This window comes from Mycteria americana, chromosome 14 (genome assembly GCF_035582795.1).
Source record: "Mycteria americana isolate JAX WOST 10 ecotype Jacksonville Zoo and Gardens chromosome 14, USCA_MyAme_1.0, whole genome shotgun sequence".
NCBI classification, from domain to species: domain Eukaryota; kingdom Metazoa; phylum Chordata; class Aves; order Ciconiiformes; family Ciconiidae; genus Mycteria; species Mycteria americana.
This window is the reverse complement of record NC_134378.1, coordinates 17371335-17392123: the sequence shown is the minus strand read 5'-3', so window position 1 is coordinate 17392123 and position 20789 is coordinate 17371335. Positions and strand designations below refer to the sequence as shown.

The 20789-nt window shown below is 63.3% G+C and overlaps 1 protein-coding gene across 1 annotated transcript; it reads left to right on the top strand.

Moving 5' to 3' along the window:
• The first annotated feature begins 11555 nt into the window (after positions 1-11555).
• PSMF1 (proteasome inhibitor subunit 1) lies at positions 11556-19290 on the top strand. The gene is made up of 7 exons (XM_075517139.1): positions 11556-11819; positions 12865-13017; positions 13624-13706; positions 14404-14589; positions 16124-16177; positions 18166-18324; positions 18448-19290. Exons 1-7 carry the CDS (start codon positions 11691-11693, stop codon positions 18497-18499), a joined length of 816 nt encoding a protein of 271 aa, XP_075373254.1. The 5' UTR covers positions 11556-11690; the 3' UTR covers positions 18500-19290.
• Positions 19291-20789: the final 1499 nt, after the last annotated feature.

The window sequence follows — 20789 nt, the reverse complement described above, 5'->3', positions numbered from 1 at the left end:
TAAAATCCGACCTCCCTGTGTCAGCTTTGGTCACTGCCGCGGGCCCCGCTGGCTGCAGCTGAAATCGGACCCTTAACGGCAAACCGGACCCGCGCGGACCTGCTGGCAGCCGGACGCGATCTGTACCGTGCCCGAAGTCGATGGCTCCTCTGCTCCTGCCTGCCCTAGCCAAAACCGCAGGGATGCGCTCATGCTTTGGACAGCAAGCCAGAAGGAAACGGCACGTCCTAAGGGCTGTCTGTGAGTTAATCCTTCGATGGACCCCGCCGCATTGGCAGAGGGATGGGGAACACCCAGGCGAACATCCCCAGGCACAGAAAGCCCCGGGGCGAAGGGCCGGGCTGTAGGGCTGAGAGCTGCCCCTGCCCTCGGCCACGCTGGGGGCCCGGGAAAGGCTTGATTTCACGCAGCCGAGTGAAGAAGCGGACGCGCGCTTGCTCCACCATCACCGTAAATGCAGCCCCAGCCCTTGGCCTCATCATCGTTGGCAGAGCCGCCTTGCGCGTCCCCGGTCCGCAGCGCACCCTGCCCCGTCCAGGGGAACCGGGGCTTTGGGTCTCCCATGGGGACACGGGTTCCTCCTCGCCCTCCCAGCCTCGGGCTTCATCCTCACCCCGCTGACATCCCAGCTCCTGGCCCTGGTCCCCACATCCACCGGGCACTGCCTCCCATCCCCTCCCTCCGGCACAGCCTGGGGACGGGGCACAGCCAGGGCCAGCCCCGACCACGGTCGCCGGCCCCGCAGTGGCTGCCAGTGCCCCAGGGACATGGGGACGGGAGGCTGTCACCACCGAGGGGCCGGTGGCCGTGTGTCACGGTGACTTATATAGGTTTTTCTCAGAATTAATAACAGGAGGGACACAAATTTTAATATTTCTGAAGTGAAAATAGAGTGACAATTGTATTTAGCCAACGTTCAGGAAAATTATTACCACCTGGCAGCCCCGTTCGCGGCTGACGTCAAAGAGCAGCATAAACCAACGTGAATTTTGGAGAACACCATGAAAAAGAAAAGAAGGAAAGAGCAGAAATTGCGAAGGGCAGAGCTTTGTGTTAACAAACCCCCAAGGGTCGGGAGCCGTCCCAGGACGCTGGACGGAGCCAGTCCCCGGGGTCTGCTTGCCATTAGAGCGGAGTTTTACTAACGCACAGGAGTGCCAGGGGATGTGGTCCCCACAGGTCGCTCCCTCCATTGCAGGCAAAGCCATGGAGAAAAATGTTCCCCTCTCCTTTTTCTTTTTTTTTCAGCCTTTTATATCCTGTTTATGCCGCTAACAAATTCAATTTTCAGGAGCTGGAATAAAGACAAAGTCTGAGCTGTTTAAAACGCTGTTGGGTTGCGGGCAGCTCCCCTCTCGAAGCGCACAGAGAAGGTTCGGCTTTGCCATCATCCCGAAAAGCGCCGAACTGCAGGAGCGGGAGGAAAAGGGGGTCGGGGCGGGAGAGGGAGCCGAAGCACGGAGGGGGGTGCCAGCGGGGCCAAGGCTGCCCCGACCCTCGCGCCGGTCCCCGAGCATCCGTGCTGCTGCAGCTGGAGGAGGGATGCAGGGGCACGGTCCCCGGCTGGTCCCCAGTGCCCACGGCCGGGCACGGAGCCGCTGTGGCAGGCTCTGGCTCACGGAAAGAATTCTTCACTTGGGAATTTGAGCAAAAAAAGATTAAATGAAGGGAAAATGTATGCCACGTTGGGAAAGCAGGAAAAGTACATTTCCAAATACCCCGAGCCTCCTCCGCGCCCCGCACGCACTCCGGGCACCCTCAGCGTGCCACCTCTCCTCCCCACGGCTCAGGTATTTACGGGTCCCCACCTGGGGGAACAGCTCCGTTCCGGCTCAGAGAAGACCACGGCAGGGAGGGAGGCCATGACCCGGCGCCCTTATCTCGACTGCTCTGTCCGTCCTCGCTCTTCCCTGGCTGTTTGTCCCCCAGCACAGAGCCGGCCACCCATCGCGGCGCTGGAGCTCCAGCACCTTCCTGCAGCAGCGGGGCCCTCCTGCCGTGCCCCCAGCCCCGGCCCGGGGACGCTCCGGGATGCAGAGGGCGAACCCGGTCCCAAGGGACCCGACGCTGCTCAGGGCAGGCACAGCCCCTCGGCGACAGGGACTAAACCCACGGCACCTCTCTGCAGGAGGAGGGATGCTTCTATGCCGGGCCATGCCCAGGAGCCTTCGGTTCGGCTTTCACAGACGTCCCCAAGAACAGGGCTCCTGCGGGTGTTGCGGCGGTGCTCCCCGTGGGTGGGGACGTCCGGCGTCCCGGCGCGGCGGCGCTCACCCGCCAAGGGCCAGGAGCAGGACTGTGCCGCGGGAGCTCGGCTGGTTCCAATCATCGGCGTTGGGGGAAAATACCATAATATTGCGATGAAAGAGTGATGTGTGGCATGGCCTCCCCCGGGTGCAAAATGCCTCTTCCCGTGGGGAAAGGGGATAATTAGAGTTTACTGATGTTTTCGGCTCTTTAACAATGCTGGTTTGCTAATTTGAGCCCCCCCTGGAAGACCACACAGCACACCCCGAGCTGCCAGCAGACGCCCACCGCACCTCCTGCCTCTGCCCGAGCCTCCCCCAGCCAGCCCGGCCGGAGCAGGGCCAGCAGCCGCTCCGCGAGCCGAATCTGCTCCGGCTCCGCTGCTCCCGGTTTCAGTGGCGGCACGTGGATGTCCGTCTGTCCCCACGTGGGGACGAGCCCCGGCTCCTGCAGCGGATTGCAGGGCTGGGCGCAGCCGGGTTTGCAGTGGGTTTGGGGCGCGCACAGTCCTTGGCCATCCCAACGGCGTTGCATTGAGTTCCAGACTCAACCAAACAACTGGAGACCACTGAGACCACAAACAAATAGGATTTGGTTTGATTATTTTTTTTAAAACTTTTTTTTTCCCCCTGAAAAAAAAGAAGAGAAGAGGAGAACTCATATTTCCCATTCATGTCAAAGGAATTTGCCAGCGCACAGCAGGGAGAGCGATGCTGGGGGTCCCTTGGCCCGGAGAAGCCACCACCCTGCATCTCCGGTGACAAAGAGGGGCCGGGAGGTGCCTGGCAGGGGCGGCTCCGCGCCCGGACACCTGCAGAGGTGCACGGGACGGGGAGACCAAGCCACGGCAAAAGCTCCAGCTCCCTAAAGCAGGGTGGTAGGAAGGGGCAGGACAGCACGGCCGGGCCGCGGCTCGAGCCCCAGCGCTGCCAGGGTCTAAATGCCTCAGCAAAGAGGCAGCGGCTTTCAGCCAAGGCTTCGGGAAGGAATGTCAGAAAGTTCTTGGTGTGGCCTCTCTTTTCCTAGAACAGATCAAGAGCTGGGCTCCGCTCTGCTCGGCAATCTTCTCCTTTCATTTTGCCAAGTTTCCCAGCAGGGCCAGAGGAGCGGAGCGGAGCGGAGCGGAGCTGAGGCCTCGGCACCCTGAGGCTGGGGAGAAGGTCTGCATGGGCAGGGGAACGTGGTGGGCAGAGGTACCATCGGGTCAGGATTTGCATCCCTGCATCCCCGCATCCCTGCATCCGCGCATCCCCGCATCCCTGCATCCCCGCATCTCTGCTTGCCTGCCTCCCTGCCTCCCCGCAGCCCTGCAATGCCGTGCTGTTCCCAGCTTATTCAAACACCCCCACTCATTCTTCCCAGTGGGATGGTGCTGCCGGTTCTCCGGTAGCATCCTACTGCACTGGACAACTTTGCTGCGCGCAGCCCCGGCACCTTCTCGCTCTCGCTCCAAGTTACGCATTCACTGAATTCTTCCTTTTCCTCGTTATTAATGCAGAAATCCTGTCGCATAATTATTTTCCACATCAGCCGCCCGTTCGCTCCCATAGAGCTGGGAGGAGCCCAGCCGCTCCCTCCCCTCTGCCGCGCTGCACCGGAGAGGCACAAACCAGCCGCTCCCGCCGACCCTGGCGCGGGGGGCAGAACGGCCGCGTCGAGGCCGAGGCCGAGGCCCCTCGCCCGGGGACGGGCGTCCTGGCACTGCGGGGGACCAGAGAATACGGCAGGGGAGCCCTTGTCCCCGGTCCCTCGAGCCCGGGGACGACGCTGCCCCGTTTTTGGGTTTCCCACTGCCTCCAGTCCCCGTCCCCAGTGCCGCCAGCCCCCGAAGCCCCTCTGGAACACCGAGGGGTGCTGCAACTACGCCGAGACCTCTGCTACCCCCTGCCCCTGGCCAGCAGCAGCACTCCCGCTGCGGCTCTCACCCAGACCTTTGCCGGACGCTGGCACGGCCCCAGCACCCTCCCCGCCAGCGCTGCACCCTCCTCCCGCCCCCGGCCCCGCCACGCGCCCCGCAGGCAGGCGGCGGAGGGGAAGCCGTGCCAGAGGGAGGCAGGAGGCGGCGAGCCGGGGGTCCTGTGCCAGGCGGTGCCACGGACCTGGGTGCAGAAGACCCTGGGGGAGCGGCGGCAGGAGGCCAGCGCCATCCTGGTCCTTGTCCCCATCCCCGGAGCGGGGCCCTCCTGCGTGTCCGGGGGGCGAGGGCGGCTGCCGGGTGGAGCGGAGCAGCAGCGTCAGTGCACGGCCAGTTCCCAATTTGCACCAGCCTGAAACAATGACGATGACAGTAGTAGAAATAAAGAGATGAAAAATGCGTCTGCGATTTTAATGAGCTGGAAACACCCAGCGCAAGGGACAGAGGGGCGGGAGGGCGGCTCCCGGCTGGCCATCGCTGCGATGCCGCGCGCCCCGGCAGCGAAAGGGGTCCCTAATGCTTCCAAGATGTGGAGCCCTTCACGGGAGGCAGCTCGGCTTTCTGCAGCAGTCGCAGCCCAGGGTAATAATTGGGAAGATTATCACATTGGAAATTGTTCACAGGGGAGGGCGGCTTCGCGTAGCCTGGCCGTGGGCTTTCATGTCTGCAGCGAGCAATCGCTCCGGGTTGGAAACGCAGGCGGAGGGTCGGGGGAGCCCCACGGCCTCGTGCGAGGGATCCCTGCCCCGATCTGGCACCGGGAGCAAAGGAAAGGGAAAGGCCGGCACGTGCGACTGGTGGCAACAGCCTCGGCAGACGGCCTCGCGGGGCGGCAGGTCCCGCTCCGGCACCAGATTCGGGGCAGAGTGTCCCCCCCGGCCCCGCTTCCCGGTGCACGGCAGGGCCGGGACGGAGGGGAGGCATCTGTGCCACGCTGTCCCCGGCACCTGCGATCGCAGAGGCGGCAGCGGCCGGTCCCAGTGCCAGCGCGCGGCTGGTCACCTTCTCGGGCTTTTCTCCCTTCCTCCCTGGGATTTTGTCCTACTTTTTTTTATTTAAAATTTCTCGTAGTCTTTTAAGCACTGTAAAAATTTAATACAAAGGAAATTAAAAAACCCAGAGGAACTATTCTCAAAATAATTTCACAATCCGCACATATCCCTCAGCAAATTTAATTTGTAGGAAATAAAGAACAAAATATGACAATAAAGGGCTTCTAAACAAATCCTAATGCTTTACATGTGTAAGTGCAAATGCCGCGCCTGTGCGCAGGCACCCGGCGGAGGTGGGTGGCGCGGGGGCCGGGGGCCACGGCTCCGCCGGCCGGTGCTGCCGGGGGTCCCTGCTCCCCCGGGGGCTGCTCGCTGGAGCCGGGGGGGGGTTTGCTGCCCCAAGCATCACATCAAACCACGGCCCCCGGCCGAGCGCGTCCTCCTCGTGTCCCGGCAGCTCCAGCTCCGCTGAGAGCGCGTCCCACTTCAGCAGCCTGGATCCTGCCCGGTTTGGGGCGGTTTCCTCCCGGTTAACGGGGAAACCTTCGAAGGATGTGGATCAGCCCTGCCAGGGTGTCAGCCCCACTGGAGGATGCTCCGGGCACGTGGGGTGAGCTGGGGACCTCCTGCCTCACGGCAATGCCCAGGGCACGGCTTCCCGGGGGCCACCCGGCACCCCGGGGTGGGGGCGGCGTGGGGGCGTGGGGGCTCGCTGCAGCCCCCGTCCCTGCCGCTCCCCCACGCGCGCCCGACATTGTCCAACCCTGCAAAGGCATCTCCTTCCCCGTACGTTCTTTGCCCAGCTTGTGGCCCTGCCTCTCCTCCTCGTTTCTTTCCACTTCTTTTAATAAATCTGGCACCTGGAGAAGAATTTTCCCTTTAAACACCCAACCTCGCATTTTAGTGACTTTTATTCTGTGCCTTAATTAGCGAACTGGAAAAAACGTCAATCGTCACCTACCACGGGCACACGTACGCTGCAGGCTGCAATGGCAGGAGGTGCTCCTTGTGCCCTTGGGGAGCGTGAATGCCGGTGGCACAGGCTGCAGCACCACCCCACCCTCAACCCAGACGATAAAACCCACCCTGTGATGGGATTTTGCCGCCTCCGTCCCCTCCCCAACCGTGCCTGGGGTCTCTGGGCTGCCAGTGCCACTCGCAGGTCGCTGCTCTCCGGGTGCCCCGATGGCTCCTTCCCGGCTGCATCCGTGATGCCGCGGCATCGGCAGCCTTGTAGCGAGCACAGGAGCGGGGCCGGAGCAGGGCGCAGACGGGTTTTGGGGTGCAGAAGGGGGCTGTGCGTGGCAGGGCCAGTCGACGCAGGCACTGGGGCTCAGCCTGGCTCCCTGCACGCAGAGACGTGGCCCTCCCCGCTCTGTCCCGTGCTGTGGGTCACGGGGCAGAGCCACCCTGACCCTTTGCTAGTGGGGAAATAGGGGATGTTTGGGGGTTTGCACCCAAATTGCTGTTGCACCGCCGCACCCGCGCACGGGCGCTGCTCCAGGGGGATCTGGGTGCTCTCCCTTGCCCAGACCCCCCGTGCCGTACGGCTAACCTCGCTGGCTTACCGTGGCCCAGCCCGGCCCACCACGACCAGACCCTCTGCTCGCCCCTCGCCATCCCCAGCCCCACCGGGCAGCACGCCGGGCCAGTTTCATCGGGGAATATTTGCCACCAGCTCCTCAGAAGAAAGGCGAGTGCTTACCCAACAGTGCTGCGCCGGGAAGCTGATACTCCCCGAGAACATTGCTTCATACCATCCGTGCGTGCCTGGGATGGGGAGAAACGCTGGGGAGCTGCAAACGACATCCAAAAATGAATGTACTGTCTGCAGCAGCGCCGGGGCAGCAGCCCGGGGGAAGCGACCGCCATGTGTCATGGAAGGAACTGCAAAGGAAAGGGTCTTGTGAGGATAGCGGGAGCTGCACCGTGGGAGCAGGCTGTGCCGTCCCTGCGGCTCCGCGGGCTTTGCACAGCCTCTGAAGTGCTCCGGGACGAGCTCGGGATGGGATCAGCTCTTCCTCCGCATACAGCGCCTTCCTCCTCCTCCTCGCCCCTGCGGAGGGAAGGTGCTGCCAGCCCCAGGATGCTGCGGTGGGGTCCCAGCCCCGGGGCAGCATCCGCACGCCCCCGCCTTTGATGCTCTCCGCAGCCGACGTGGCCTTGGGCATCCCCTGCCGTACCCCAAGCAGGGAGCGGTTTTGCATCCCGGCTTTGCCGCCTGGCCCCGGGCAGCAAGCGGAGGCAGAGCCCGCGCAGGCAGCGCAGACGGGCAGCTCGTGGGCAGGGCGCTGCCCGTCTGGGCACTGGGGCGGCCCGGCAGCCAGCTGGTCCCCGCTTTGATGTGGAGTCCCTCCGGCTCCGCACAATGCAACCCGGCTCAGCCTGCAGACTGGGGCGGGAGTGAAGCAAGGGTGATTGATTGTCTTGTTTTGTTCCTCCAAGGCTGTCCCAGGCCGGTCGGATTCACGTCTGAGGTCCCCCGAGAGCGGGGGGGGGGGGGAACAGCAGCGTCCACCTGGGCTGCAGGGAGGGGGCTGGTGGGGTGCAGGCTCCGGCCGGGGGCAGCGGGTCGGGGGACCAGGGTTGCTGCTGCCCTCCGGGGCCGCCGGCTGAGGTGGTTCGAGCACTCCGTGCCTCAGTTTCCCCATCAGCACTGCCCCTTAGGAAGGTGGCGTCGCCTCTGGATGACACACGTCCCGTGAAACCGTCCCCGCTACTCTCGGGCGTGTTGGGCATCCCCTGAATTAAGGCAGGCAAAGGGCCTGCAGGAGCCCCGCTGAGGGTAAAGCTCACTAGGACTCGAGCACGCTGACCTCCAAAAAATTGCGTTTAGCTCCATCCAGTTGATGAGTCACGACTGTTTGTGCGTCGCGCTCCCTGCAAGCGAGGTTTCCACCCCAGAGCTAACAGGCTTTTCTGGGAAGGACTGGGGCTCTGAGCTTCCTAATTATTTTCAAACCCTATTGGTAGCCTGCTTCCGATGGGGATTATGCCTGCTCGAAGCACAGCACTCAAGTGTGTTCGGAGTCCTGAAAGTGCTAATTGACTTTACATTTGGCCTCGCTGCTGAGAGCCTGCTCTCTCGCAGCCCCGGTCCCTCCTCCTGCTACTGCAGCGAGCCCGCCCGCATGTGGTTTGAATTTCTTCCCCGGAGAACAACCCTCTTTCTCCTGCCTCGGTGTCATCTTTCCCTGGAATTGAATTTGGGGGAAATGAAGTGGAGGCCAAATTTTCATGAAGTGACTACCTCCCCTCTCAAGGCAATGACGGGAGCCCCACGAAAGCGAGGGCCGAAGCCCATTCCAGGAGCCACCGATGCCCCGTCCAAGCCGCTGTCCCTTGGCACGGCGATTTCGGTCACCTTCGGGTGGCTTCTTACGTGCCAGTAAGCCCCGGGCGGTTGAGCAGAGCGTGGCGGAGGCTGCCCCGGCGCCGCGGGCTCTCCCTGCTCTGCGGCGGAGGATCCCTTCCTTCCCCCAGCTGTGTGCTGGGAAGCGCTGCCCGCAGCGAGCAGCGCTGCCTGCACCGAGCAGCGCGGGCAGCCCGGTAGGAAACATGGCGGTGCCGTCCTCTGGCACCCGGCCGTGCTCGCCCCGGGCGAGGTGATGTGCGTGGGCTTGCCCGTCCACGGGAAAGGAGCAACAGCGAGCCGACTCTGAGGGAGGGACGATGCTCTCAAACAGCAGAGCCTGCAACGCCGGAACATCAGCCCCGGATTATCCACGGCCCCTCTCTGCCTTCTCCTGCCGGGCCCTGGGTCGTACCCAGTGCACGCGGCACGGCACGGCACAAGGGCGAGCCAGTTGCCCCCGCCGTGCCGGCTTGCCGTTCCCAGCACGGAGGGCTCACGGGCTGCCAGCGGGGCGGGCGATTAGGAAATCTGTTTCCTCTTCTGCTCGTTACAACACCGCAGTGGGCGCATCCACCGGGAGCGGTGAGGCAGCGGGAAAGTATGAAGGTCAGGGGAGGCTGTGGTTTGTGTGACGGAGGTGACCCCAGCTGATGCATCCCTCTACCTGCTCCGAGCACCCTGCCGGGGCAGCTCCAGCCACCGCCTCCCCTGGGACATCACCCCCGGCCCCGCTCCTGCGGGGAGCAGCTCTCCACGAGATGCTGGATCCCGTTGGATCCCGTTCCCGGGTAAAAGACGGAGGAAAACGGCCACGTGTTCCCTGCATTTCCACAGGCAGGAGGGTTGGTGCCAGAGCCGGACACGAAGCCTCACGAACGCATGCAAGGTGTCCAGGGCGCTGGCTGCGCCAGGGGCTTCGCTTGGCTCTCGCAGCATCGCTCCCGCTCTCGGCTTTGCTCCGACGCGGCCGCTCCGACGGTGGCACCAGCGTGCCCGGCAGCCAATGTGACGCGCTTGCCTTGCAGCACTAACGAGCCGGCTCTGCAATCCTTGTCACCTCGTTAATAACTTGGCCGCTGCGTCCCAGCCGGGGCTGTGCTGTCTGCTACCTCCCACGTAGCTTGCAGGCCCCTAACTCACATTAGGGGAGCCGCTTTCATGTGGCCGGTGGTTTTCATCATCAACAAGCCACAGAGCGAGTGAGACGCTGGAGCAGAGGAAGGAGCCAACGGGGAGCCGGGCGGTGCAGGCCGGCATGGCGAGGCACCGCGGGCACTGGAAAGGCAGCTTTGATGTAGCGGCAGCCGGCCCCGAGGCCGCAGGCTCAGGTACGGCGTGGTCCCGGTGCCGAGGAGGCTCCCATGGCGAGGGGACGCGTGGAGGCGTCCCGCTTGACCCCATGCCGTGCTCGTGGAGGGGCTGCTCGGGTGAGGGGTGTCTCGGCACCAAGAGTCACCCCTCATGTGTGGTCCGGGGCAGCCAGCACGACACGGGGAAGGGAAAATGAATTAAGGATGGAGGCCACGGGAGGACAAGCCGATGGCTGGACGGGAGTGCGCGGTGATGGGCGAGAGGCTGGGCAGCAAGATGGTGGGTGAGCGGGGCTGGCAGCAAGTTGGATGGAAAAACGAAAGCTTGGGAAGCACTCGGCATAGCTTGTGTGCGATTCCTGCCGCCTCTCGCCCCGCCGAGGCACTGCCGGCTCCCGCCGTCGCCGATCCCAAACACCCACGCGCTCCAGCGCCTGCACCGGCTCCGCAGGCGGGCGGGGGAAGCCCGTTAGCGGCGCTGGGATACAGGGTTTAGGATCAGGTTTCTGGAGGAAGACCCATCATTTCAAATTCTGCCTCAGGAGGGGGGCATTCGAACAAAGCTACCGGTACCCCCATCGCCCACCCAGGGACCGGCTGTGCCGGGAAAGTGAAATGTGGATGCCGTCAAAGCCTACAACCGCGGCTGCTGCCCGCCAGGAGCGAGCCGTGGGGCGGAAACGCTGCCTGCTGCTGTGAATCACAAGCCCAGTGCTGGAAAAGCTCCGGCTGAGGCATTTCCTGCTGTTCTCACCGCATCCCCTTCTGATGCCTCCTTTGCGAAGCTCCCGTGCTGAAATCCCAGCCCCGTGGAAAATCAGCGGTAGCTTTCCTGCCGAGTCCGGCGCAGCCGGAGCAGCTCACTCGGCTTTCAAGCCGCGGCTGTTTTCCACGGAGCCGGGCCTGGTGGGGGGAATAGCGGGAGGTGCGGGGGCTCCCCAGCCAGCGTGGCGATGATTCGTGCGAACGGGCAGGGCCGAGCCGTGGGGGCTGCCGGGCGGGCAGGCCTGCCGGTTTGTGGTCAATTGTTCAGCCTCAGTGACTTCTTGAGGGGGAAATGGAAAGAGCGAACAGTGCGAGTTAATTAATTGACGCATAATGAAGTCAAGATGAGCATCCCCAAGGAGCTGGAGCTTGGATGGGGAAAGCAGCAGATGATGGCGTTCCCCGGCATGGGGCTGCTTCATCCCGAGCCCCAGCCTCCTGCCAGCCGTGCCGAGGACACCGGCTCTGGGCCAGGGGCAGGAAAAAAAGCCCCTGGATACCTTTCAGTGGCAACTTTTAATGGAACTGAGGTGTTACAAATACAGCGGCCCAGAGAAAGGAGCTGTGGAAGGAGTGAAATAAACCCATCGCTGCCCGTTCGGTGCTTCGGTTCCCTTCGGTCCCGGGGGAAAGGCTCGCTATGGCAGCGCACGCAGACCCTGCCACAGGCTCCAAAGCTTTTCTAACTACCGAGGAAAATCCAGGGGCAGGGGGAAGGAAGGAGGGTCGGGCAGACCCCAACCCACGGGCTGCCGGACCGTGCCGGCTGTCGGCCCCGCACGGGGGGTGTCGGCGGGCGGAGAGGGAAGAAGAAGGAAGAAACATTTGTTCCCGCAGAGGGAAGAAACATTACATTTCTCCGGGGAGAACTCCCCCCGCGGCGGCCGGAGCCCCCGGCCCCGCCAGGCCCTCGGGGGAGGCGGGCCCGGGCCTTGCGCAGGAGACGGGGGCCCCCTAGTGAGGGGCGGCCCGGCCCGGCCCGGCCCGCCCCGGCCCCGGCCTGCCCGCTGCTGCGCTCCGCTCCCCGCCGCCCGGCGCCTGGGGCCCTGCCCGGGCCGCTCCCCCGCGGGCCCGGCTCGGCCGCGCCTCCTCGGTGCGGCGCGGCCATGGCGGGGCTGGAGGCGTTGTACGCCTGGGCGCGGGCCGCCGTCTCCCGCCCGCAGGACGCGCTGATCTGCGGCGTCCACTGGGAGCTGATCCGGCACGGCTACCGCTGCCTCGGCGCCGGCGACCAGGTACGGGCCGGGCCGGGCCCCGCCGGGCTCCTCCGCCGCGGAGGCTGCGTAGGCCGCGGCCAAGCCCCGGCCTTTCCTAGCGCCGCTCGCCGTCGCCGCTCGGCCGAGCCCGGCGCCCGCCGCCCCGGGGGGAGCCGTGCGGTATCGGGGGGAGCCGGGCCGGTGCGGGGGGCTGAGGGGCCTCAGTGCTGCTGGGGGGGGGGGGGGGGGAGAGGGGGGCTGCGGGGGTCCCGGTGCTGGGGGGTCAGTGCGGCGTCGGGGGGTGGGGGGTCCCAGTGCTGGAGGAGTCAGTGCGATACCAGGAAGGGGGCTACTGTGGTGCTGGGGGTATCTTGGTGCTGGGGGGGGAATCCTCTGTCGAAAGGCGGGTGTCCAGTGCAGTGCTGGGGGGAAATGTGGTGGCAGGGGAGTCCCAGTGCTGGGGCTCCTGCCGTGATACCAGGGAGGGGGACAGTGTGGTGCTGGACCCAGTGCTAAGGGCAGGGGGTCTAGTGGGTTGGGAGCCTGGGGCGATGCTTGGGGGGGCTGGGAGGGTGCCTGGTGCAGTGTTGGGGGGCAGTGGTGGGGGTGCAAGGCACTGTCTTGGCAGAGAAACCCCCCAGGACCAGGGGAGGAGACAGCGTGGGGCAGTGCCCCCCAGCAGGACTGCTGTGGGGCTGGGACAAACAGGACAACAGCCTTCCCCCCCCCGCCCCCAGACAGCTCTGGGGAGCCGAGAGGTGCCAGGCAAGGAAGAGCATCACCCCCCAGTCTGGGTCTTTGTTGCCTCCTCCTGCTCAGCAAAGGGTGGTTGTGTCCCTCCTGTTCCAGCACAGGGACCCTGTGGGAGGCCGGCAAGCAGGCAGGGCCAGCCTGTAGAAAATAAACTGCTCCTGCAGTCAAAACCTGGAAGGCACTGAGAGATCACCTCCCAGAGACCTAGATCCACTCCCAGAGACTTAGATCCCTTCCTGGATCTCTCTGTGCAGCCAAGACAGGTCCCCCTAGCCCTGCAGCACGCTGGGCTCGTGGGCAGGGTCTCAGCAGCACATCTGTCCTGTTGCAGCCAGGTCCTGATGAAAGGAAGTCGGAGCTGCTGCCCGCCGGCTGGGAAGCCAACAAGGAAGTGTATACGCTGCGCTACAAGTCCATGGACGATGCCCATGAGCTGCTGCTGAAGGCCATCATGGTGGAAGACAGCATGATCTTCAACGTCATGGTGAGCACCCAGGCTGGTCCCTGTGGGTTTGGGGTCCTTCAGGTGCAGCGGCTGCTGCCGCCCAAAATGTGCAAAGAACAGCAGGGCCCATTTCTTAAATTTTTGCTGTTACTTGTTCTTACCTTGCAGCGATGTTTGTCCCTCGGGAAGGGGCAGACCCAGGGGGTGTTAGGGGCTGCAGACCTGCCTGTGCAGCAGCAGATGTGGCCCAGCGTGAAGCTGATCAAACACCAGCTGCATCGGCGCAGCGACGTGGTTTGCCTTGCACACTCTGGCCCAGGAGTTGCCCCTTTTGTGTCCTCTTCCCAGCTCGGGATTTTTCTGCAAGGTCTTTTCTCCTGTCCCCCACAAGCACCTGCTTGGGGTGTTTTTGCTTTCACCCTTTGCAGCCCTGATTGGGAGAGCGAGCAGGGAGAGCGTCACTGTACCCTGGAGTTTGTTTGCTCCTGGGGATTCGTTTGCTCCCTGGGCACAGCACAGGAACATGGCAGGAAGCAGGCAAGCCCATTCCTTGTGTCCCAAGCCCCCGGCTGTGTTTGTACCTGCTCCTTCCCTCATCCCCAGCTCTGCCATGCTGCTGACTCCATGTTTCACTTGTCTTGCCAGGATCGCAGTTCTCAGAAGGTGGCAGATGTGACCTTGGCAGTGGCTGACTACATCAACCCGGAGCACCTGGACGATTTCCACAAGTAATCTCAGTTCCCTGGCATCTTCTGCAGGAGAAAATGTCCCGCTGGCATGGGGAGGGGGGCAGAGACCAGGTTAGGGGGAACCTGGAGGACTCTCCTCCCCAGTCCAAACCCCGGGGGCAGTCCAGCCAGCCCCGAAATGCAGCCAGAGCTCCCTCCTCGGCCTCCCTCTGCACTGCTGGCAGGCAAGAGGGATTTAGGGGATGGTGGGACCCTGGCTCGGAGCCCAGGGGAGAGTCACCCCACCTGGGAATGGGCTGGGCCAGCCCAGCACTTTTATTTCCAGAGCACTGCCTGCCTGTCTGTGCTGGGCGGACACTGCCCAGTGGTGCTACGGCTTCACCTGTGGCCCAGACACCTTCAGCCATGGCCCAGACACCCTGTGGCCTTGCGAAAGGCCAGTGCTACGTGCTGTGGTTTCTTCCAGTGCAGAACTGGTCGGGTCATGGCCGCAGCACAAAGGAGTCCACGGGGCTGGGTGACATCTCTGCCCTCTTAAATAGGGTCAGGGCTTTGGTGCCACTGTGTGCCGTTACCCCTTCCCATCCCCTCCGTGCTGTCAGCTGGGGACACATTTTGTGCCGGGGATGCTTTGGGCACGTCTGTCCCCTCACCGCCCCTCTCGCAGCCTGTCTGGCACCTTGCACCCGGGTGCTGTGGCCTCCCCAGCCCACCACCTCGCCTCTCCTCCCTGCAGGGTGTACAAGAACACCGAGGAGCTGAGGACAAGGATTGCTTCGGGCATCATCGCTCCCCTTGGGGTCCCTGCAGAAAAGGCCAAAAAGGAGCCCGAGGCTAAGAAGAAGGATCCTGACTTGCCCCGGAATTACGACCCCCTCAGGGTCCCTCCCCGGCAGCCAGCAGGCTCGAGAGCACCATCCTGGTGAGTGAAGAGCGGGTGGCTGCTGACGGTCCCCCGTTAGAAGGGACGTGGTCCTGGCACAGCTCTCCAAACTTCACCTCGGGTCCCCATCTCACACACATGGGGAGCAAAGGGGATCCGAACCCTCCCCAGCCAGTCTCGGCCTTGTTGGCCACATGCTTGGGTTTGATTTAAGCTGCCCGCTGAGGGATGCTGTGTGTTGGTTTGCCCCTCCTTTGGCATTGCCTAGGGACGTAGCTGGAGACCTACAGACCCAGGAGGCAAAGGGCAGCGTGCCAGGCTTTGGGGAAGGTGAGGGGTGGAAGGAGGGAGACCCTGCTCTGTGCTGGCTGAGGGACCATCAGGGCTCCGGGGCTGGCAGAGCAGGGACGGCGGTGGGAAGGACGGCGGCGGCGTGGGGCCAGGCAGCCTGCGGGAGGGACACCAGGGCGCTGGGTGTCAAATCGGGCCACGGGCTCCAGCAGAGCTGCGGGGTCTGTGCTCACGGCAGAGGGGAGAGGGCGCGTGGCGGGTGCAGAGCTCTGCCTTCGCGTGGCACAGAGCCGGGGCTGCCTCTAAGCCTCCTGCCTGCTGTGGCCGGTAGAGCTGCCTTCCCAGGATGGTGCACCCAGCCGGGGCTTGGGGCCAGGCCCAGGAGGTGCGGGCTTGGTGGAGGGGAACAGAGACCTCTTCTCCTTGCTCTCCTGACCCCGCTTTCCCTTTGAAACCCTTTGCTGGCAAAGCTGGGGAGAGGGGACGCATGGCACCCGCTTCACCATCCCTCCCTGGCCCCTCCGTGCCCAGCCATCCCTCGTACGTGGCAGGCAGGCTCCCCCTTCTCTCCCCCCACAAGCCGTAATCCCCTTTGGCTGGAAGTCAGAGACACTGTGGTGGCTCTGCCGTCTCTTGGGGACCAGCTGTGGCTTCTGCCTTGCGTGTCACCTCTTGCTGCTTTAACCCCACTGCTGTCTGCTGGTGCTCAGGGTGCGAGATGCTCCTCGGGGAGGCCTGGGCAGACAGGCTGGAGCTGGGCACGGCTCCGAAACCATGTTATTGGCACATATTATTGGCAAGGAGATGTGACAGCTGGCTGCAGGCTCACCGCCCCGCCGTCCTTGCACTCCTGGAAGCGGGACTGTCATTGTGTCTCTGACTGGGACACGCTGGAGAGCCTGGCCTGGCCCAGCACTGCTCAGGGAGCCCCTGGCATGGAAACTCCCGGCGTCCACAGACAGCTCCAGCCTGGAGCGGTGGGAACAGCAGGGCCCCCTTCATCTCAGCAAGCTTCCCGCAAGCCTGCCATGCACACCGGTGTCCACACCCAGCTGCACCCTGGAGCAGGGAACGCTGCGTCCTGGGCGTGAGGTGGCTCCCAATGCCAGCCCGCTCACGCAGGGTCCTGCAGGTCCCAGGGCCCTTTGGGTGCTGCGGTGCTTGCCGTGGGAGAGCACCCATGAGCACAGCACCGGCAACCACGCTGGCTGCTTGCTCGCTCCTGCTCGCTCCACGCAGCCGGTCTGCCCCGCGCTGAACGTCTCGCCGTGTTCTGTTTCAGGCCTTCCCCCCTGAGCCCCTTCGCTGTCGGTGGGGAAGACCTGGATCCTTTTGGGTGAGTACGGCTGGGAGAGGTCGTGCTTTGCGTGCCCGGGGAGCATCCCCTGCTCTGGCCTTGGGATGTGTCGGGGTGGCTGGGGACGTTCTCTGGAACAGCTGGAGTCCGCCTGGCTCAGGCGTCCAGCGAAGTGTCTCAGTGCGGATGGCAGTGGGACAGTTGCTCAGTGCAAATTGCAAGGGACCAATTGACAGTTGCTAAACCTCAATATGGTTCTAATATCGTAATAAGATCCCGTCTCTTGCATAGATGATAGGTTGCAGTCTCCGTCTGTTTAATAATCAGCTTGTATTCATTTAACATGCAGTAATTCCTTCAGTAAATCAAAGCTGAATACGTCGTTAAGTGAATGTAAGCCTCTAATTTAAAACGTTACCAGCTGCTGCGTCTACAGCCCAGCAGTCTGGAGAAGGGGAGGCTTAAAGCCGAGTCCACAGATTCTCGAGTCCTGGTTGTGAGCCTCCTGCTGTCTGAGGCACTCGAGAGAAAGCCTGGGTAGAAGGAGGGCTGTCTGGGGGACTGATCTTCACAGATACATCTCTCGGTCTTTGGTTTGGTCGGGCAAGGAGAATGGAAGACTGTCATCTTCCATTCCAGTTAAAAGCACGTAGTCAGACAAAAACCAGCTCTTGCAGTCGTTGCAGAGCGTCCTGCGGCCCAGGGTCCTCTTTGGAACCACTCTCCTGTGGGGATCGCGTTTTTTCCCCTCTTGCAAGACTTGGTTCTCCCTGGGTTTGGCTAGAAAAGGCCCAGCTAAAAACGTCCTGCCCGGCTGGAAGCAGAGGCCTGGAGCCTGGGTGGCTGGAAGGAAACCTGAGAGCACGAGGCCAGGGGGTTCAGTTGTGGGGGAGACCCTGTTTCTCTCGCTGCCTCCAGCCTTTCATCAGAAGTTTCTCTATAAATGACAAAAAAGATTGTAAATGGAAGCAGATTTGTGCGCTGACACCTGCCAGCGCTGGGGCTGGAGACCCAGACTCGCAGGCATATGCTCGTGGGGCCTGGCTGTCCCAGGGCGCTTTGGGCAGCCGGCCTGGCGTAATGGAACTCATTAGCGCGGTTGTTAATGACTTGTATGATGGCAGCGGTGTCCAGAGGCTCCAGCCGAGTTTGCACAAAGCCAACCATGAGGAATGGCACTCGCAGTGTGGGGCAGCTCTGAGGAGCTGCCGTGGTCAGCAAATGACTTCCAGGCAGCTCTTTGGAAAGGCTGGCGGGAGCCCCGGCCGGGCCTGCGAGCTCTTGCAACGCTGTGCGGGGCAGGGTGTGCTGCTCGCTCGGGAAAGCAGGGAGCAGGGATGGCGGTACGAGCCGGCAGGGAGGGCCAGCGGGTCCCATGCTTCCCCAGGGATGGTCAGCGGCCCACCGGGACTCACCAGCCATTGCTGATGCCCTCAATGGCTCCTTGCAGGAACCGAGGGAAGCTGCCTCTCCGCTGCCCCGAGTGTCTGGTTTGGCGTTGGCTCTGAGGAAGGCAGGCGGGCGAGGGCTGTCGCTTGCCTGTGCGTGTCGGCAGCTAGCCCTGGGGGCTTGGTGGCACGGTGGTGGCCCGGACCTGGGTGTTTGCTGGTGCCCTGGCTTGGGCACGTGCTCTGCAGCTGTAAGACTCCCACCTCAGCGTGACGATGAGCTGTAATTTGCATCCTGCCCCTGACCTCGTGGCGCGGGCAGGTTTGCGGGGCTGTGATAACCCCAGGTAGGAGCAGGGTGCGATGCGTTCGGGTTCCCTCCTGTGGCAGACCGCAGCCTCCATGGGACAGGGATCTGCTGTGCCCCGGCACTCTTACACACGCGCACGTACACGCGTCAAGTGCTCTCTGTCTTGCTGCCGTGGGCTCGCCTCGCTGGCTTGCCCTGGCCCGCGTTGCAGTGGGTTAGGGGTGCTTTCCCACATTCCCGTGCTCGGTGTTCCTGCAGCACAGGGACGCGCTTTGCTCCTCTCTCACCGGTGCCAACCTTATCTCCTTCTCTGCCTTTCCTCTCCCCAGAGGTCGGAGTGGGGGAATGATCATGGATCCTCTCCGGCCTGGCCGCCCGCAGCCCGGCGTTGACCCATCGTCAGGCATTCCAGACCGGCTTCCCCCCGGAGCGGTTCCACCAGGCGCCAGATTTGACCCCTTTGGCCCATTAGGAGCTGGTAGACCTGGGTAGGTATTGGGCTGTGCCTGGTATCCCCAGCCTGCTCTCGGGGCTGCCCCTGGACCTGCTGCCTGTGGCTGCGGGACTGAGCTCTCGCTCCTGGTTTGACTCTGCTCTGAATTTCTTTCCAGGCCGGATCCCGACCACCTTCCCCCTCCAGGCTATGACGACATGTTCATGTGAGGAGTCACCGCATGGCTCCTCGTGGCTGCGGCCGGAGCAGTCTCCTGGGAAGCAGGAGCGCTTTCCCCTCTTCGCTCCCCGTTCGGTGGACTTCGATCTTTTCAGCAGTGTTTTTCTTCTCCCCATTCGGGGCCACATTCCTGTGTGTCAGACCAACCATAAAGGTTTTCCTGTGTGCAGAACAGAAGAGGAGGCAGCAGGTTTGTTTCTTTCCGTGCTCCTCTGAGGGTGCCCGGCCGTTTGCACCCAGCTGAAGTCCTGCCCCGCACGAGTCCTGCCCAGCCTGGGGTGCGGCGCGGCGCTCCGAGAACGGCCCGAGTGCTGTGGGGTTTCCTCCTCTGCTTCTTCGGGGTGGCACCGCTTTTGCTGCTGGGGTTACGCGAGGGGTCGGTGCTGAGGAGGGAGCTGGCTTCTTGCCGCTCCTGTGCTGGGGAGCTGCAGTAGGTGACAGCCGGAGCGGGCTCCCCATGCAGAGATGGTTTCTGTCTTGCTCTTTATCCGAGCGAGGGGCTGATCAGCGTGAAGGGCCAGAAAGCCCGACCCGCGGGGTCTCCATGGGCAGACCCCCTGCAGTGGCTGAGATCAGCTTCCACGTGGCCGTGCCCGCTGGCTTAGAAGAGCACCACCAGCAAAGCCTTTAATGCGCGCGAGAAGAGACGTATATTGAATTCCTGGCCCCACCTTGCCCCCTCTCTCCCCGCGGCCGTGTTGGTTTTCATTCCTGGGGTGCATGCAAAGCCCCGCAGGCAGCGTGGCGAGGGTTGCCGGCCGGGCACCGTGCGGGGCGGGGGTGAGCAGGAGGGTGCTCGGTGCCCACACGACGGGCCGGGCCCAGCGTTGGCTCTGCGGGCTTGGCGGAGCTGAGCCCGGCACCCCCCTTCTGGGGATGCACGCAGGGGGCTCGCTCGGCTGTGGGATTTGCTGTGCAGAAGAGGTTTGTAGAACACGTTTCCCTACCGTCGGTCCTGTTGCATGAGGCTGGTGCGGCTCCGCCTGGCTGAACTCTGCCAAACAGCTCGGGGAGAATGGGCGAGATCTGTGTGGCGCGGGCTCCCGAGCTCTTTCTGGAAACCTCCTCCCTTCCCCGCAGCTCCCCCCCAGGGCAGTTAATTTTGGGGCTGCAGCTCGTCTGTCCTGTCAGGGGTTCATACTATGTTTTTCTTCCCATGGTTTGATTTCTTGGAAGGATGTTCATGAGACTGAAATAAAAACCTGACAACAGCATTGTGTGGTGCTTGCTGGGGGTGGCCCCCGCTGCTCCCCTGCCCCAGCCGCAGCCCCCTTCTCCCCACCCTGAGAAGGGAAGCCCCAAAGCTCTGCCCAGGCTGCGCCTGCCCTCCCCGAGGCAGAGGATTCACGCTGGGAACCCGCTTTGTACCTTCCCCTGAGCAGCAGCGCTTTTCCGAGACGATGTGACTGTATTAAGAAAATTAAGTGGAGAACAGCCCAGCCTTGGCTCTGGCTGCGCTCCTTGCGGTAATTGGCTCTCCGGGGTATTGAATGCCGTTGGTACGCTGCGTGCAGCCGTGCTGGCGTAAATAAAGAGGGGGAAGTGAGCCCCCTGTCCCTCTCTTTTCCCCAAAGGCTTTTTCTTTTTAAACCCCCCTGGCCTAAAAGCTGAGTTATGGCGCGTGCAACCCTGGGCTGCGCGCAGGTGGGAGCGGGGAGGACCGGCCGTAGAAATGCAGCGCCGGGGGCAGCGGGAGCATCCCCTGCATCTCCCCAGGCTCGTGCGGGGACCCCTGTTGTTTGCAAGAGCTGGTTTGGAGCCCAGACCCGGCAGGGACGTGTCAGCCCCACCGCCTGTCCCTGGGGCTTTCGGTGGACAGTCCCACCCGCAGACCCACAGAATGACCGGGGCAGACAGCGGCTGTGCTCGCAGCATGGGTGGGGTGGAGGGCGAGACCCAGGGCTCGGTGAGACCCCTGCTCCTGCTTGTCCCCTCCGTCCCCTCTGGCTCCTGGGGAAGCCTGAGCCCATCCACAGCTTTACCCCAGGAGAAAGGAGCCCCCCGCCTTCGCTGCGTGGGGTTGAGAGACGCGGGGTGCTCGGGGAGAGGAAACAGCTTTGGCCTTATCAGAGGGGCCCCTCTCTGCGGGAGGTGGCTGCTTTCTGCGCCTGAATTAATCATGTTCTGCAACCTTTCAGGAGGGAGAGACGCAGCCGGCTTTGATGGGGCTAATTAAAGCGAGCCAGCGCCGGGAGAGGCTGTGGCAGGTCCTGATAAACAATCTTTTGTCTGCAGCGCTCAGCCCCAGCGGGTTCCTGGTGCTGTGCAGCTGGGGGAGCA